The 15,684-nt window shown below is 37.9% G+C and overlaps 3 protein-coding genes across 10 annotated transcripts; 1 reads left to right on the forward strand and 2 right to left on the reverse strand.

Moving 5' to 3' along the window:
* Nucleotides 1-2,149: 2,149 nt before the first annotated feature.
* Nucleotides 2,150-5,048, reverse strand: LOC112287533 (uncharacterized). 5 transcript variants are annotated; one of them, XM_090253710.1, is made up of 4 exons: nt 4,902-5,048; nt 3,033-4,687; nt 2,691-2,801; nt 2,150-2,370 (listed from the first exon to the last, which is right to left on the reverse strand). In XM_090253710.1, the coding sequence occupies exon 2, from the start codon at nt 4,428-4,430 to the stop codon at nt 3,147-3,149; it is 1,284 nt and encodes a 427-aa protein (XP_090109836.1). In that variant the 5' UTR covers nt 4,431-4,687; nt 4,902-5,048; the 3' UTR covers nt 2,150-2,370; nt 2,691-2,801; nt 3,033-3,146. The 5 variants fall into 5 exon arrangements, with proteins under 5 accessions (XP_090109836.1, XP_090109835.1, XP_024386352.1 ...); XM_090253709.1 differs by lacking the exon at nt 2,691-2,801 and having other exon boundaries at nt 2,150-2,565; nt 4,902-5,039; XM_024530584.2 differs by having other exon boundaries at nt 2,150-2,801; nt 4,827-4,960.
* A 46-nt stretch (nt 5,049-5,094) lies between these two features.
* On the forward strand, nt 5,095-8,487 carry LOC112287534 (putative plastid-lipid-associated protein 13, chloroplastic). 3 transcript variants are annotated; one of them, XM_024530591.2, is made up of 8 exons: nt 5,095-5,359; nt 5,708-6,014; nt 6,387-6,508; nt 6,736-6,819; nt 6,955-7,051; nt 7,193-7,403; nt 7,577-7,629; nt 8,020-8,487. In XM_024530591.2, exons 2-8 carry the CDS (start codon nt 5,709-5,711, stop codon nt 8,119-8,121), a joined length of 975 nt encoding a protein of 324 aa, XP_024386359.1. In that variant the 5' UTR covers nt 5,095-5,359; nt 5,708; the 3' UTR covers nt 8,122-8,487. The 3 variants fall into 3 exon arrangements, with proteins under 3 accessions (XP_024386359.1, XP_090109837.1, XP_024386360.1); XM_090253711.1 differs by having other exon boundaries at nt 5,309-5,588; XM_024530592.3 differs by having other exon boundaries at nt 5,309-6,014.
* Nucleotides 8,488-11,746: 3,259 nt separating this feature from the next.
* Nucleotides 11,747-14,532, reverse strand: LOC112287525 (glyoxylase I 4). Of its 2 annotated transcripts, none has more exons than XM_024530570.3 (5): nt 14,394-14,532; nt 13,164-13,359; nt 12,799-12,910; nt 12,217-12,533; nt 11,747-11,961 (listed from the first exon to the last, which is right to left on the reverse strand). In XM_024530570.3, the coding sequence occupies exons 2-5, from the start codon at nt 13,322-13,324 to the stop codon at nt 11,898-11,900; spliced, it is 654 nt and encodes a 217-aa protein (XP_024386338.1). In that variant the 5' UTR covers nt 13,325-13,359; nt 14,394-14,532; the 3' UTR covers nt 11,747-11,897. The 2 variants fall into 2 exon arrangements, with proteins under 2 accessions (XP_024386338.1, XP_090109833.1); XM_090253707.1 differs by lacking the exon at nt 14,394-14,532 and adding an exon at nt 14,271-14,337.
* Between the last annotated feature and the right edge of the window lie 1,152 nt (nt 14,533-15,684).

Here is a 15,684-nt window from a genome sequence, read left to right on the forward strand (position 1 = left end):
CTATGTCATTATTGAAGTATAAAAATATTCAAATATATATACATGTATCTTACCATTGAATAATTTTTAGAACTGTTCATAAGAATTTCTTAGAAATATAACATAAGAATACTCATATTTTAGATAAAAACATATTTCTTTTAATTAACAATCCAATCTATTCTAACAATAATAATATCAAAAAATATTTAAAATTCTAATGATTATTCTAAGAAAATAGTTATTTATGATAATGGATAGGATTGCCTTCAACAACCTTCTCCAACCAAAGTTGCCCTTATCAAGTTGCATATGATTGGTTGCCCAAACTAAATATACTCCACCAATACATAAGCCATGTTAAAGAATAATTTTTTTAATATAAATTTCTTTAATTTTTTAGTACAAAATCTTACATTAGTCTTTGATCCAAATTATTATAATTTGAGCTAGTAGATTCTTTCTATTTTATTTAGTTTTATATGTATTATTTATTTATATATATATTAACATTTATGTTTGTGTACTTTTTTTGGGTACAATTATTTCATTGCATTTCTAAAACATTTCTATTGTTTAAATTTTATAAAGTAATTTTAAGTATTTCTCCTTAGCTAATCATTATAGCTAACTTATTAACCAAAATTATATTTATTGTAGCAATTTTATGCTAAATCTTAAAGATGCATAGTCTTGTGCAAGGTTGTATGTTAAAAATTAAAATCAAACTTGACTATACACAATCTTAAGTGGAGTTGTGTATCTAAAAGAAAAACTATAATGACAGTATATACTCTTAGGTGCTATTGTATGTCCAAAAAAAGAACCATCTTGAAGATTCATAGTCTTGTATGGAATTGTATTTTCACATTTAAAATTCAACCTTAACAATATACAACCTTGAATTGTATTATGTATTTATAAACAAAAGCTATGCCAAGAATACACATTCTTGTATAAGATTGTGTGTTGACATTTTAAATCTACCATATTGATATACTTTCTTTTATAAGAGTATCCATCAAAATTTATTACTTGCAATATTAAGTGCATTTTTTATTTTTGTATATAAAATTGTATGTGTTTTGTAATAAAAATACAATACTACTAAAAAAAAATGTGGATACTACTAAAATAATTATGTATATTTTGACATTTAAGAGATGTAGTTTATTAATTTTACTTTAAAATATAATGTTTGGTTTTGGTAATTAAATTTAAATATTTCTAGAAGTAGCATTTATTTATGATATAATTTAATTACATTAGATTTAATATTTATTCTTATTTATAAAATCACAAATTATAATTGTAATTTCACTTTATACACATTAATACAATTAATGACAAAGTGCATATAAAATATAAAGAGATAATGTATTGATTACACTTGAAATAATATATTTATTAGATAAAATATTTTAATAAATTGATCAAATTTATTGATTTTTTGAATATGTGGAAGAAATTTAATTATTTTAATAGTAGTTTTTAACTTTTTTTATATTATATTTAAAAATTAGAATGTAATCCTATTTATGTCATAAAATATGTAATCTTAGAGTCAACTCTATTATAATTTTTTAATAGAAATATTAGTATAAATTTCTAATTTTTAAGTGATTTTAAGGTAATCAATCAAATTAGATGTTAAATAAATTATCATCATTTTTTTAAAGAATATAATATAAAAAAATTGTTTTTTAATTCAATTTTGTAGTAAATTTTTTAAAATGTTTATTTTTTTGCAATATGCTTTGATCTCAACATTTCTAAAAGCTCAGCCTACAAGCACACCCTACATTCCTTTACACACACCCATTATGTCTATACACAAACCTAAAACCTAAAACCTGCTCTGTCTTGTTTTGGCATGGGTCTCAAATCTCCTCCTCCTTTTCCTTGTCTTGGTGCAAGTAGTAGTTCCTTTCTTCCTTGTCCCAGCACAAGTCCCAATTCTCTCTTCCAACTCTTTCTTGTCTTAGTATGGGTATGACGGGATAAAGAAGAAGAGGAGAGGATTGGGTCGTGCATCAAGACAAGGAAGAAGGGACTGGGATCTATGCTAGGACAAGGAAGAGGGAGGAGGTTTGAGAGCAATGCAGAGACAAGAAAGAGCAACCAATGCATTGGATGTGTGTATAAAGAGATAGGTGTGCATATAGCAATGTGAGATGTATGTGGCCTTTGATAAATGCATGGACCAAAAAATAGAATTGACAAATAATCGATCCAAAGTGATAGTGTATAAATATCATACCTTATTTTGAGTACCACACTATTTGATTCACAAGACTAATCTCTACTCGCCTTCCATTTCGTAAAATACTTCACAGCTTGTCTCAAGCTTTCCAGTCGTCCCAGGCCAGTTCGTTCCATACATTGCCATCACTGTTCAACCCACAGAGAATCAGCAGCAAAATGTTTATCAAGCTCTCGACAAATTTCTGTGATTTTGCTGCTTTCTGATTGTATTCAGTCGGAGTAGTCACTTGGTACCGAGAAGTGGGCTATTCACCGTGGGCACCCAAGTAAATACAACTAATTGATGCAGAGGAGTTAGTAGCGCATTCATTCAATGTTGCTCTGCAAAATTGCATGACAGAGAGCATTTTCATCATAAGCATTCAGCAGGTATAAGTGCAACTTATGTAGAAACTGCTACAAAGTTCAACTGCAAATGGATCTTACGATTACCAACCAACACCTACATTTTGCATGGGTTATCACTAATGAAGAGTCTCAAAGCCAAGGAATTTGAGTTCCTGAAAACATCAATCTTGATCGATCTCATCCATACCCTCTATCCCTCCCTATACAGTCTGCAACCAGTAAGGTCATAAATCATTGGTAAGTTGAATCACAAGTAATCCAACATCACTACTGCCAATTGAAACCAGTTCAAAATCAACAAACCTCGATCATATCACCTGAGTTTGGAATTTCCATCCCCTGTTGGCCCTAGATTGCGATATTTCGTAATGCGATAATAAGCTAAGAGAAAAAAAAAAAAAAAAAAAAAAAAAAGAAGGTCGCTGGAACGAGGCACTCACAGTATTCATACAATGGCTTGGAAGTGAAAACCTGGCAACTTCGGAAGCTGCGAGACAATGATTTTGAGGTGACTGTGGCGCGAGAGACATTGCGAGCAAGTCGAAGTACCACAACTACTGCCCAACAACTAGGTCGGCAACCTTCTGTCGATTGTGAGGTTCTAAAAGAGACGCAGAGTCCGCTACCCGAGGCATTGCGGGACTGATGCCTCCGGGATTCAGAGGAAACAAGACCTTGTAATAACCGTGCATGATTGCATCCATATCACAAGTCGATGCGACGCCTGGGATTTGATAAATATCTCGCATGTAACCCTCCAAATTCGGATATTCTTTCAGCTTCTGCTTGGAGCATTTGAACAGGATTTGATACACAGCGTCGAACCGAAATAGTGTTGTGAAGAGACGGACATCGGCCAAGGTGAAGGTATCCTGGCACAGATACCTAGAGCCAGCCAAGTGCGCTTCCAACTTGTCCAACGCATTGAATAAACTCTCCACCGCTGAGTCATAAGCTTCCTGCGACTGTGCAAATCCGCATCTATACACACCATTGTTGATGTTAGGGTAAATGAATTCATTCCATTCTTCGATTTGGCTTTTGAGGTCAGCAGGAGCGAGGTCTAGGTCTGGGTTTTCAGCCAAGTGGTTGAAATCGGAATTCAGAATTTCAATGATATCGCTGCTCTCGTTATTCATCACTCTCTTTTGCAAAGAATCCCATAGCATTGGCACCGTGGACCGACCATTGTAACCCCCTTGTTGCGACTTGTACACATCCATCACAAGCTTCTGCCCGTTTGCTCTATCCAATGTCGGACGCAGACGCTCCGCCACCACGCCACTCTTGGAATTTACTCCAACCTTGGGTGCAAATTCCCACAAGCCAGTGGAGCCAGGCACGGCAACCGAAATCGGCACTGCATCACCCAATCTTTTCAGACTGTGCACAATGGCGGTCCTGTGAGCCCAAGGACACGCTAATGCAACGTATAGGTGATATTGGCCGGGCTTGGCAGATGATGGGGATGGCAGACGTCCCCGAAATTGACTGGTGGGCCTACTGTAATCTTTCTTGTCAGTTGGAGGCGCTAGCTGCGCCATCATGGTTAGCCATCCCGTCGTCCAAACCTCTTTTACCACGGACACCAACGCCCCTGGCGGCAAATTTCGTCCCCACAAGTTCTGCCCCAGGAATTTCACAAAATCCGCAGGACTACTCCACATGCTGCTATTGCTGCCATCCCCCATTTCACAACAGATAGCAATTCGATTCCGCCGCTGCTGCATCGTGGGTTTTGCACTATAACCTTGCGATGTGTATAGCGGTGGTAGAAACGGAGTGGATAAGGGGGGTAAGGTACTTACAACACTCGATGCTTGAGCGAAGAGAGCCATGGAAACAATTTCTGTGTGCACTGCAGCGCTTCGCCGCAGAAATTTCGACAGCGAATTCAGGAGTTGAGATTGTACTCAAGGGATCAAGAATTTCATACCCACGGCTGCGTGCTGGAATTCCGACAATAGAGGAAAGTGGAGGGTACGCTATACAATCTGCTGAAATTCAAGGCTGTAGGTGTTCATCGCAGCCTTTGCTAAACTTCAACTCCCGATTTGATGCCAACGCGCCAGTCCGGTCCTGCAGATGCTGGCATCTGATTGCCAATGCAAGACGAACGATTGTCAAAAGAACCAAATCCGAAAATCAAGCACAAGACGCACAAAGTAGCGACGTAGTCAATTCTCGGCTCATCAGCCAATTATTAAACTGCACGGGAAGTTCACGAAAGTTACTTGTGTCATCAAGAACCTGTAAGGAAAACCTTATCTTCACCACACGTTCCTCACTCAGGTTCGTTGGATGTGTACCGAAGTAATAGGTGTACTAGACGCAGTTCGGATATCCTGTTGCAGATCTTGGTCGAAATTGGTTGGCGTGGCCACGGCGTTTGCTGTCCAAGCGAATTCCACAGCTATTGGATATCAACCAGAGTTGAGAGGGAAGACGAAAAATAGGTTTATGAGGGTCGCCTTGATACCAAAGGTGACAAGCATTTGAGAAATTTGAATCACAGAGGAACTGGAGGCCGAGATTCTCCCAAGTCACGCCGTTGCAAGCAAGCCTTCAGTTGGTTCTACTGCCTAACTGCACCAGATTGTGTAATTCTAAAGCGGCTGCGTGGTTATCTGTTGGGCTTCTTACCTCCTCATCCTTTGATCATCACTCAACAGATATTTACCCAATATTGTAGCCTCCAATCCTCGCTGGGTTACTTGACGTAGTCGAGTGGAGCTGACCATCGGATTCATTTGGGCTTCTGCAACAGGTGCTTAGATATAGCTTCAATTGAATTGTTTCAAGGCCCTCGCTTGTTACTTACGGTTGGAGGATAGTTTTATTTAAAGTGGGTTTGGACCAATTTTTGTGGAAGAGTTCGAAATCAACTTCGCAGATTTTGCATTGCTCTGTGCCTCCTCAGTGTTTCTCTGGATCCTTTGATGCGTTAAGTGTCCGTGTGGAATCTTGGGCATCTTCGGAGCCCGAGATTTCTACAGGTATTTATATTGGGGGTTTCAGAGGCGTATGTCTGCCCCAGATAGTTGTCTCTTCATATTATTGAAACGCACACGATTTGGGATTTAAAGTTTGACGAGTGTAGGAGTCTGGCAAGCAGGATGGCGCTAGCAACGCAGGCACTTTCATGCCCACAACAATATGCGGCAGCTGTTTCGACATGCTCCACCTCTACCCCATCTTCTCATGACCGAGTTTCTTCAGCTTCTGGGCTGCGCTCGAATGGATGGAGAAGACATGATTTCACTTCGAATGGAGTTAGTGTAACTGTGCCGGGGCGGTGTGAAAGATCACGAAGGGGGGCGAACAACGGTAAATGGAGGGCAGCCGCGTCTTCCGAGTTCCAGAGCACTTTCACTGCTAAGGAGCTGGAACGGGATGCTGCAAAAGAGGCGCTTCTGCTTGCGGTCAGTTGCAACGATACACTTTCTTTGCACCTCCAACCCTACACATATTACTGCATTGCTCTACAGTTTTTTAGGGCGCGAATTGTTTAGATAATTTAAACTCAACCTCACCAAGCGGAATACCTCGATTCTAATGGGCCGTAAATTCGAGAGGCCTTGCTAGTAGTTTTTAGTAAATCGCTTTGTGCTAGTCATAGCACCCGCTACGGAAATTATACATTTCTAATTCCCAAGTGCAGCTTCAGGATCGTGGGAGTTGGTGATTTAGCTATCCAATTTTCTAAAGGTGTTGCTTCTTCTGCTCATACCTCGTGCATTATTACCTCTGTCAATGTGCCAGTATGAGGAGATAACCTGGTTTGGGGATAACAGATTGCGGACGCGGGTGGTGTGGAGGCTCTGGCATCGGAGAGAGAGGATGCCACTGCGCGCATTACGGTGAATGAGAAACTCTTGGCGTTAGAGCGTTTGAATCCCACACCGCGGCCAACGACGTAAGCGCCATTCCCTCAGCTCTCTCTAGAGCTTGTGGCTTAGAGTTAGCAAATATACAAATTACAATCCTTGTGTGCTATCGGTGTCATCTAAACCTAGAGCACCTGCTGGATATCCCAGCATGCTGATGGCGTGTTCTTGCGCATGATCATCGAGTACTGCAATTGGTTGTAGCCTCCTCTACCCATGTATCCGCCAATTGTTTACTTAGTGTGTGTTGGATCAGGTCGCCCTTGTTAGAGGGATCGTGGGAGTTCAAGTGGGCAGCAGCCCGCAGCCCGGCTTTGGTTGCAGCTCGAACTCTGATCAAGTAATTATCTCCTCTCAAGCTGGTATCATATGAATTGAAGCAGAATATTCACAATTTCGATCTCCTCTGTTGCTTAGACTTTAATTTCCTCTTTCTCTTTATTTTTTGACAGTGCTATTGTTGATATTGCTGCAGGCGATTCCCAGCTACGCTAGCATCTCTTGGCTCCCTGAACATTATCATCCTTGATGGGACAACAAAGGCCACAGCTACTCTGAAGCTACTTGGCAGCGTAAGGATTACTTACTTTCTCCACGTTTAATGATGGAATCCATCACAATTTTATACACTAATATAGCATGAGGAGGGAGGGACAAACTTTGTATGAATTGATAATATCGTGATTGAGACATGCTTGATGTGGGTGAGGTAGGTCGAGAGCGTATTCACGCTGTCAACTAAGATCACAGCGGAAGGGCCAACACGCCTGAAAGAGGAGTATGTAGAGGGCATACTGTCATCTCCGAATGTGTCTGAGGTACCATCGCAGTTGAAGGGATTCTATGACCAACTTGTAGCCACTGTGGATCGCCTTCCCGCTGCTGTCAAGGATGTTGTCAACAATGGCATCAAAGTGCCGCTGAGTATGCACCTGACTCTCGTTCTCTATTTCTGTCTACAGCAAGTAGACGGAACACGGCAAGCATTATTTTTGAATTGGAAGTGCTCTTGTATTGCCTTAAGCTACCTAAAGTTGCATTCAGCCTGTTTGACGTCAATGGTGATTGATATACGTGTGTTGCGTTGGTGAATGCAGCTGGTCGATATGAAAGGCAGATTCTCATCTCTTACTTGGACGAAGAAATATTGGTGAGTCTCAATGTTAAACATTATCAGACACCCCTTCCATGTGTCCTCACAAATGGATGCAAGATACCTCTGGCCGCTTCATTCTGCAGCAGTCTTAAACCGAATACCAGAAACTTGCACACAAATGAAGTGAAAGAAAGAAACTACTCGACACTCGTAGAGCAATCCCCACGAACAGAGCAGATGATGTACTAACATTGCTGCAGTGGGCCACAGTGTTAAAGAATTCTTGCGTCTATCTTCGCAAAGATGTTGTGATGCCTTCTTATGTGATCTATCCTTTACTGGTGAGGAGGCTGAAGTGACGATGATTGTAGATGTACTCTTCAAGCTTAGTAGTTTATTGGGGTGGTGCAGAGTTTTGCAATCTGATGTTGAGATGTTGCCCAGGTTGCACGCGATGAGTCAGGCGTTCCCGACGTTCTATACAAAATTCAACCAGCCGTTACTGTCGTGGAACCCGTGACGGTGGTACCAGAGTATCTCAGCTAGGCTTCCCTAGCATTGGTGTTTCTTCAAATGATTTTACCTCTTACAGACTGTCTCTTGAAGAACTAGAAGCTATTCTCTTTGTGGTTTTTCCTAAATAGAAATAGCAGGCTTTCGAACCATTCGAGTGAATCTGCTCCAGGAGCATGTGGTGGATATGTGTCTCTTCTCTCCTTGTCTTAGGAGTGTTCTGGCTTAACGCACAGCTGCAAGTGACACTATCTCCCTCTGATATCTACAGTAGAATGAGTGGGCTTTAGATTGAAAACACCTATCAGTATGGAGATTGACAATGTAACATGGAATTTCTTTCGGACAATATCATACATCAGAAAAAGAAGGTTGTATAAGACTTCTTTATTTACTTAAGAGCCTTCTGTCACTGTCTCTTTAAATTGAATTTCAACTCATCATTTAGACAATGTGAATAATGGCCCATGCATAACCAGTTCAGGAAAATACAAACTGCAGCAGCAGTTAAAATACCTGTTGACTTTGACCGGACAATATGAGAGCAGCTGTTAGCATCAAATTGACAGGAGAGGTCTTCACTTAAGACTCTGCAATTTTTTACTGGACACGCAAAGGCAGACAAAGAGGGCAACCAGACAGCCCTAGATTTGCCTATCTGAAGTTTGATTGCCAATGTGGGATGTTCGACTTGGGCAATCCAATATTATTGGGAAGCCAATACTGTATTAATGGAAAATACAACATTTCCTTGGCAGATTGAGTTTGGCCGCCAAGATAAGCTTAGTGGCTACCCAAGACAGAATATGGTAGCCAGGATCTGTTGAGCGTTGTGACATTGTTGTGACATCAATCCTTTCTAGTATTCCGGCTCTCCCAATTTATGTTGCATATCTTTAGTATACTATGTTGTGTGCTTCATGTGTGCCTTTGGTGTAATCGAATGTTGTTATAAAGTGTGTTTGTAAAGTCCATTGTAAAATTAAACTTGTTCATATAACAAAGAATTTAATGTTTATGTTTAAAATTAGAGTAAGGAGATTTCTAACTCTAATTTTGTTGGCGATTGCCACTATTAAGCAAGGTCAGGGCTATTTAACGTCCACCTAGTTACGATCTACCTAGATAATAGCTAGACAAGCTAAATTGATTTGCCAATCTAAGATTCTATCTAATCCACTGGCTAGAGAAAGTGGTTACTTCTAGCTCTATGATTAGTCATATCCCTATGGCTAGATGGACATAGGAAGGCCTAAAGTTGAGCAAAATCTCAAATTTAATGGACCTTATTTATATTGTCCATTGATTAGGCAAGGTCTACTTAACTTAAATTCTTTTTAGAAAAATATTTTAAAAAATAGAAAAATACAATTCAAAACCATAGACAATTTGGAGGGAATAGAGAGTATCTTAGTCCAACTTTTTACTAAATATGGATATATATGTATATGTTTACTTGTGGATGAGTTTTTTTTAAAATTTGTACCAAGCATTATTAAAAAACTTGTATTGTTATAGTCGTGTTAGGAATTGTGGATAATTTAAGCAATCAATAATGAAAATATGTGTTGAATGATTAAAAATATTATTATTAGAGAGATTTTTAATATAAGATTATAATTTTTTCTTCTTTATTTTCTTCTTTTAAAATATGTTATCCATTTTATATAATATTTTTTAAAAAAATTGGATCATATTTCTATTTTAAATCAATAGATATAATTTTCTAGTTAGTTATTAAAATGACATGAGTGATGTAATTTTTTACACCTATTAAATTTGCATACATAACTACAATAATCTCATTTGTTCTAATGTAAGTTATAACAAGGGAGTTATGAAATAAAATAAAATAAATAAAAAAAAAAAATTGGAAACCTTCTTAAGATCTAATAAATGATATTTCATATAATTAAGTGGTTTAAAAAAATTAAAAATACTTTAATACTAAAAATAATAGTTATATCTTACAAAAAGATAGGATAAAGATATGCACATCTTCTTTTCTACATGTTTCAAAGTATGGCTTTTTAAAATAGATATTTTATGGTAGATTTTTTATAAATGTACTACAATAATTTATATATATATATATATATATATAGAGGAAAATGTTAAAATGATCCACTAATTTACTAAATCAACCCACTCTATCATGGAGAACTAAAGAGGAACAAGGGAGGTAGGAAATGGAGGGAGTAGAGGCTAGAAACAAGGGGGATGGAGGTAAGGGCCATGATTGTAATAATGGTTTTTGGAGATGGTCCATTTTTCTAATAATCTATAAAAACAAAAGAAATAAAAAATCATAAAATAAGTTGTCAAGATTAATGATGATTTTGGTCTTATTAGTATTTATACCACTTGTAAGACTAGAATTTGTTGTCTAAATAAACTTGTAAAGAAGCTTCCTATAAGAAATATAATTAGAGAAGAAAATTTTACGTAATCTCATATTAGAGAATTTTTATAAAAAATTCTTTATATCATATGGTTTTTAAATTTTTTAGGATTATTAGAATATATAATAAGAATCTAGTAGAATGCACATAATTTTAAAAGAAATTAGAATTCTACATACATGAAAATAAGTGACATTAAAAAAAATACATATAAAAAAGATTATCAAAGATTATTTATTCTATACTAAAAATTCCAGGTTGGATGTATCAATTAGAAAAACTATAACCAAAATACATCATTTTCATTGTGAAATTTATGATGAATTAAAAATTTGTCTTTAATTAAGTACATTAGCTAAAAAAAACTATGAAAACATAATTTGGTTTTTACAAAATTCATATAAAAACACATATTTGTATTTACTTTTACCTAATTTTGTATTATTAATTTTTTTAATATGTATCAAAATTTTATCTAAATATTAAAAATTTTAAAAATATTCTAAATTCAAGTATTTATTTGGTATAATATTCAAGTTTTTGAAACTTAAAATAATACTTATTAATAAATATCAATAAGAATTTAGTTGTAAAAATTGCTTGTAACAAATGTAATATAATCATAAAAATGATAAGACTTTAGCATACATAAACCTATAAATATTGCAAAGAATAAAAATCTTTATTATCATTTTTTAAATCTATTTTTAACCAAGATAGTTGAAAAAAATTTTGAAAAAAAAATCTAATTTAATTTATTTTTTATATTTTAAATTAAAAGCTATTAAAAAATAATATATTAAATGATATAAGAAAATGTGAAAGAAAAACCGCTTTTTAACGAAAATAAATTTCATTAAAAATAAATAAATAAATAATCATATAATAGTAATTTCTTTCACACTTAAAAGTTAATGATGACAAAAATTTTAAATTAACATAAACTTTTATTCATTTTTATTATTAAAATGGTTCTTGTGGCTTATCTTTATTTCAGAATAACATTATTTTTTTTTACATTACATATCTACTTGCCTTACAAGATGTGAATGATTGCAACTAGCTTTCAGATTTCTACACTATTCATGCTTTTGATCTGTAATTATTAAAAAAAATTTAAAGTTCCCTAATATTGTGTAAACATCAATTGTGTATGTTAGAATACAACCTTCAAGTCTCATTTTTTACCCAAATATGAGAGTGCTCTTGAAACCTTACCATGTTAGAGGGACATTTGTGCTAGTTTTTAGGGCAACTTTTCATCACTTAATGGGATTTCATATTAAACCAATTACAGACGTCTTCACGATAAGGGAGACTATGCCTTTCCACATATTGCGTCAGTAGCTCTTTACGAGATCCTTTGTTTGATACTGCACTTAATCAGTAAAGTTCTACAGCGATTGTTTAGCCACCAATTGAGTGATCCGATGGAAAATTTTCTGTTTGCAAAAACGTGAAGAGCGATTTTCTGCAGTACAGGATCACATTGTGTAGATTAGCTTAATCTTCATAATCCATGCAGTTGAACTTACAGGTGGGATCTAAAGGAAAAGAAGACAAATTTTCCAATAAGCAACTTGGGATGTTAAATGTAGTCTACAACCACAGGTCACTTCGTCTAATATGGAAAAAATAAGGCCACTAAGATTTTGAGTTCAATTAGGCAGCGGCAGTTGAACAATATCACTGAACGCGATTCAATGCTAAATCAACAAAATCTTACGTTGTACCCTGATTTACGAAACTGAAGGTATGAGACTTGAGCTTCTCTGGAAGCATTTCGGCTGTGTTGGCTCGACTGATAGTACGAGACAGTCCCCTCCGAGAAGATAAGGTGCGAACGAGATTGCAAAATTCGGCCGTGGAATTATTTAACGGCTGGACGGGGAACTTTTCACATGTGCAAATCTCAATCATGAAACCATCGGGGTCGTGGAAGAACACTTGGTCAATTATGATGCCACTCTCATCGAGTGTTTTCTTTTCATAATGGATGCCGTGTTCTTGTAATGCTCGCTCCACCTCTTCTACAGACTCACTCTGCCCATTTCAATATCACACCATGTCAAGGCTTTCGGAGGACAAAGAAGCTAGCACGCCATTCTACTCACTTCAATTTGCATTCATGTGACAACATCAATCAACGGGTTGAATTTTTTGAAAGCAGTATCTAAGTACTCTTCAGAATATATAATGACTGGTGCTGAAAAGTTAGGCCGTAGGTGGTTCACCCCTAGTGCATTTCATTCGTTCCTTCAGTTGATATAACACTAATGGCAATCCGAACAAATCAGTATTTACATACCTGAAAGGATAGGTGGTCGTCACGAATGTTTATTTCTTCTTTAACGGGCGGCATTGATTCTACATCTTCCTCACATTGCAGAAGGTGAATGCTGATCCCATAATTGTGAAGCCTGCACCATGTGAAGTTTCATGAAGATATCAAGTTACAGAAACTTCCAAATTCAATCACAACACTCAGTGAAACCAAGAAGAAACCATAAGCGCGGAATAACCTCACAGCAATTCTAAGTTTTATTTTTTCATTTCTTTAATGAGGAGGAAGTCTGGAATATAGTACGTAGGATTTTAACTTAAACCACGCCAGAAGAGTCCCTCGACTGCGACAATGAGCACCGCTGACACACAAATCAGATATGAACTTACCAAGCTCCGTCGAAGTCAAGTGATCCTGGCCTTTTGATCGGGACGAACCCCAATACATTTTCATAAAAAATGGTTGTAGCATTAACATCCCGACAGACTCTTGAGACATGATTTAAGGATTTGAGAGGAAGACTGCGTTTTGCTGCTGGCGATGTTGCCATAATCACTGGAAACTCGAAAATGATTTGTAATTCTCCTGCAAAATGGAATGACGAATTCTGAGAAATAAAAATGAAGCAGCAAAGTTGAAGACGCGACGACTAAGTGAAGGAAACATCGTTCCAACGTTAACCAAAATATTTACGAAATATGATGATTGTTATGCGGCCGCTCCGGTTGCGGTTTATGATAATATGGACGTTTTAATGAAAAGCTCAAAGAACAGTCCGGGTTCAATCAATTTTCAAGCAGATGACTTCAAAAGAACGTGATTCATGATAGAGAAAGACCAAATAAACATATTACATAGCATGGGAGACATTCCTCGTGTACCGACTAGCGGAAAGCTGAATGCTAATCATTACATCTATTGTATCACGCTAGATCATACCAATAACATGAAGCTAGTAAAACAGCACGACAACTCATCTAGCGGTGCAACATGAAAATATGCTACAAGAACGACTAGTTCATTATAAGAGTTACAGTGTAGACTTTGTTCTCAAACTCCGCGTCAACTGGGAAACGAAACTACAGGGTAGAATCCGATTTGAAATCTATGTTGTTCACAAGAAGTTCGTCAAATGTGTGGCTTTTTCATTCCATAATTCTAACTTGGAAAGCGGTATTCGCGCAACTTCTATTCGATGTGCGCGACTTCCATAGTTTCCTTGCGGACTCAGATGCTACCTTACACTCCCTACAGCGTATATTTCATACCAGCAACAACTAGATTCCCCTTAAAAAAAAGAAAATGGTGAAACAATTGTGACGGCTACACGTTCACATTCCTAAAGCAGCAAAATAATTCCGAGGTCGCAACCCTCAATGGAAGTCCAGCCACACAAAGAATGCACACGTCCTGCGAGGCATTCGATCATGGCCACAAACCAATCACCGCCATCGTAACCTCAGTCCTTGGTTGGATGAGAATCCAGAGACCTATACCTCGAAATTGTGTGGGACAATCCCCTCTACCGCAGCATCAAGCCCTCTCGTGAACGACCAACTGCAGGAATAAACCCACAAAACAGACACTTAAAAGAACACAGATCTCGTAAGGGAACCCACAAGATCACGAGGCACGTGCCGCCAACCAGACCAAGAGAAAGGAACCCGCAAAGCGAGAGATCAGCAGCGTGTAAGAAGAATCGAATGGCGCTATGCGTAAGACGATCCTGGAAATGAAGAAGGAAGGCCGATGTAAGGAAAACGAGAGAGAGATCGAGAGAGAGTGCGGGGGACTACAGGCAGCGGCAGCTATATTACGAAGATGCTCCCGCATGCTGCCCATGCAGAGATGAGCGACAGGTGGAGCGTGAAACATGATAAATGAAGACGACAGAAGGTCGCCAATGTGGGAGACAGTTTGAGTGTTAGTTCATCGGCATCATCCTGCGTAAGAGTTGACGTAATTGGCGCCTGATGAGATAGATTAGCACAATCCCCTCCCTTACTCCCTGCTTGCCTGCCTGCTCATGCAGCAGTGCAAGGGCAGTCGGATCTCACGACACGAAGGAGACAGAGGGGCCAGGCACAGCAAGCACAGGCACAGGCATAGTAGGCACATGAGGAGCAGGGACGGTCACCAAACTGGGTTCCTATTCTCTTCAATGCCTTTGGTTTTGGCCACTTGGAGGGCGTGGCTGTGATTGCCTGGCGATTACTGCTGTGGCGGCAATGCTGTGGCGGCAAAGCTGTGGCCGTCTTGTAGTTGCCATTTGGCAGCTCTTCTGCTCCCCTTTCTCATGGTCTGAAACCTGCTCTACTTCTCCACCCCTACTCTTGCCTTGCCGCTCCTTTCGTCCTCCCCTGATTCCTTCTCTGATCTCTTCTTCTTCTAATGGTGATACCATGGACCTCTCATTCTTCTTGCCTTGCCTTGAAGACCTAATTCTTCTCTTTCCACATGGTGTTTGCTGGGTGTGGGTTCATGACGTAAAGTGAGTTAGAGAGTGTGGGCATGGGTGGGAAATCCTTAGGGAATGTAGAATGGTATGAAGGGAATGGTGGTTATGTGGATGGTAGTGCATGTGGGGACGGGGAGGGGGAGGGGGGCAAAGTTGGTGAGAAAATAAATTATTGCAATATCTTGGTTGGGTGATTTCTTCTTTGGTAATTGGCACCGCCTTTGTGGTCATGTGATGCTTTTTGTTGAGACATGTGGCAAGGGGCATCATGTCTCTAGATTTGTACAAATGTTGACATGTTGTCTATGTGTTTTTTCTTTTTTTCTTTTTCTTGTACAATAATTCTTTTTTCCTATTTTCTATTTCAATTTTCAATTTACAAGCTTTTTTTTCTAAAAATACTTTTAAGTTATATCCTTATTAACTGATATATATATATATATATATATATA

The sequence above is a fragment of the Physcomitrium patens genome, chromosome 10 (assembly GCF_059467195.1).
Source record: "Physcomitrium patens ecotype Gransden chromosome 10, ASM5946719v1, whole genome shotgun sequence".
Classification (NCBI taxonomy): domain Eukaryota; kingdom Viridiplantae; phylum Streptophyta; class Bryopsida; order Funariales; family Funariaceae; genus Physcomitrium; species Physcomitrium patens.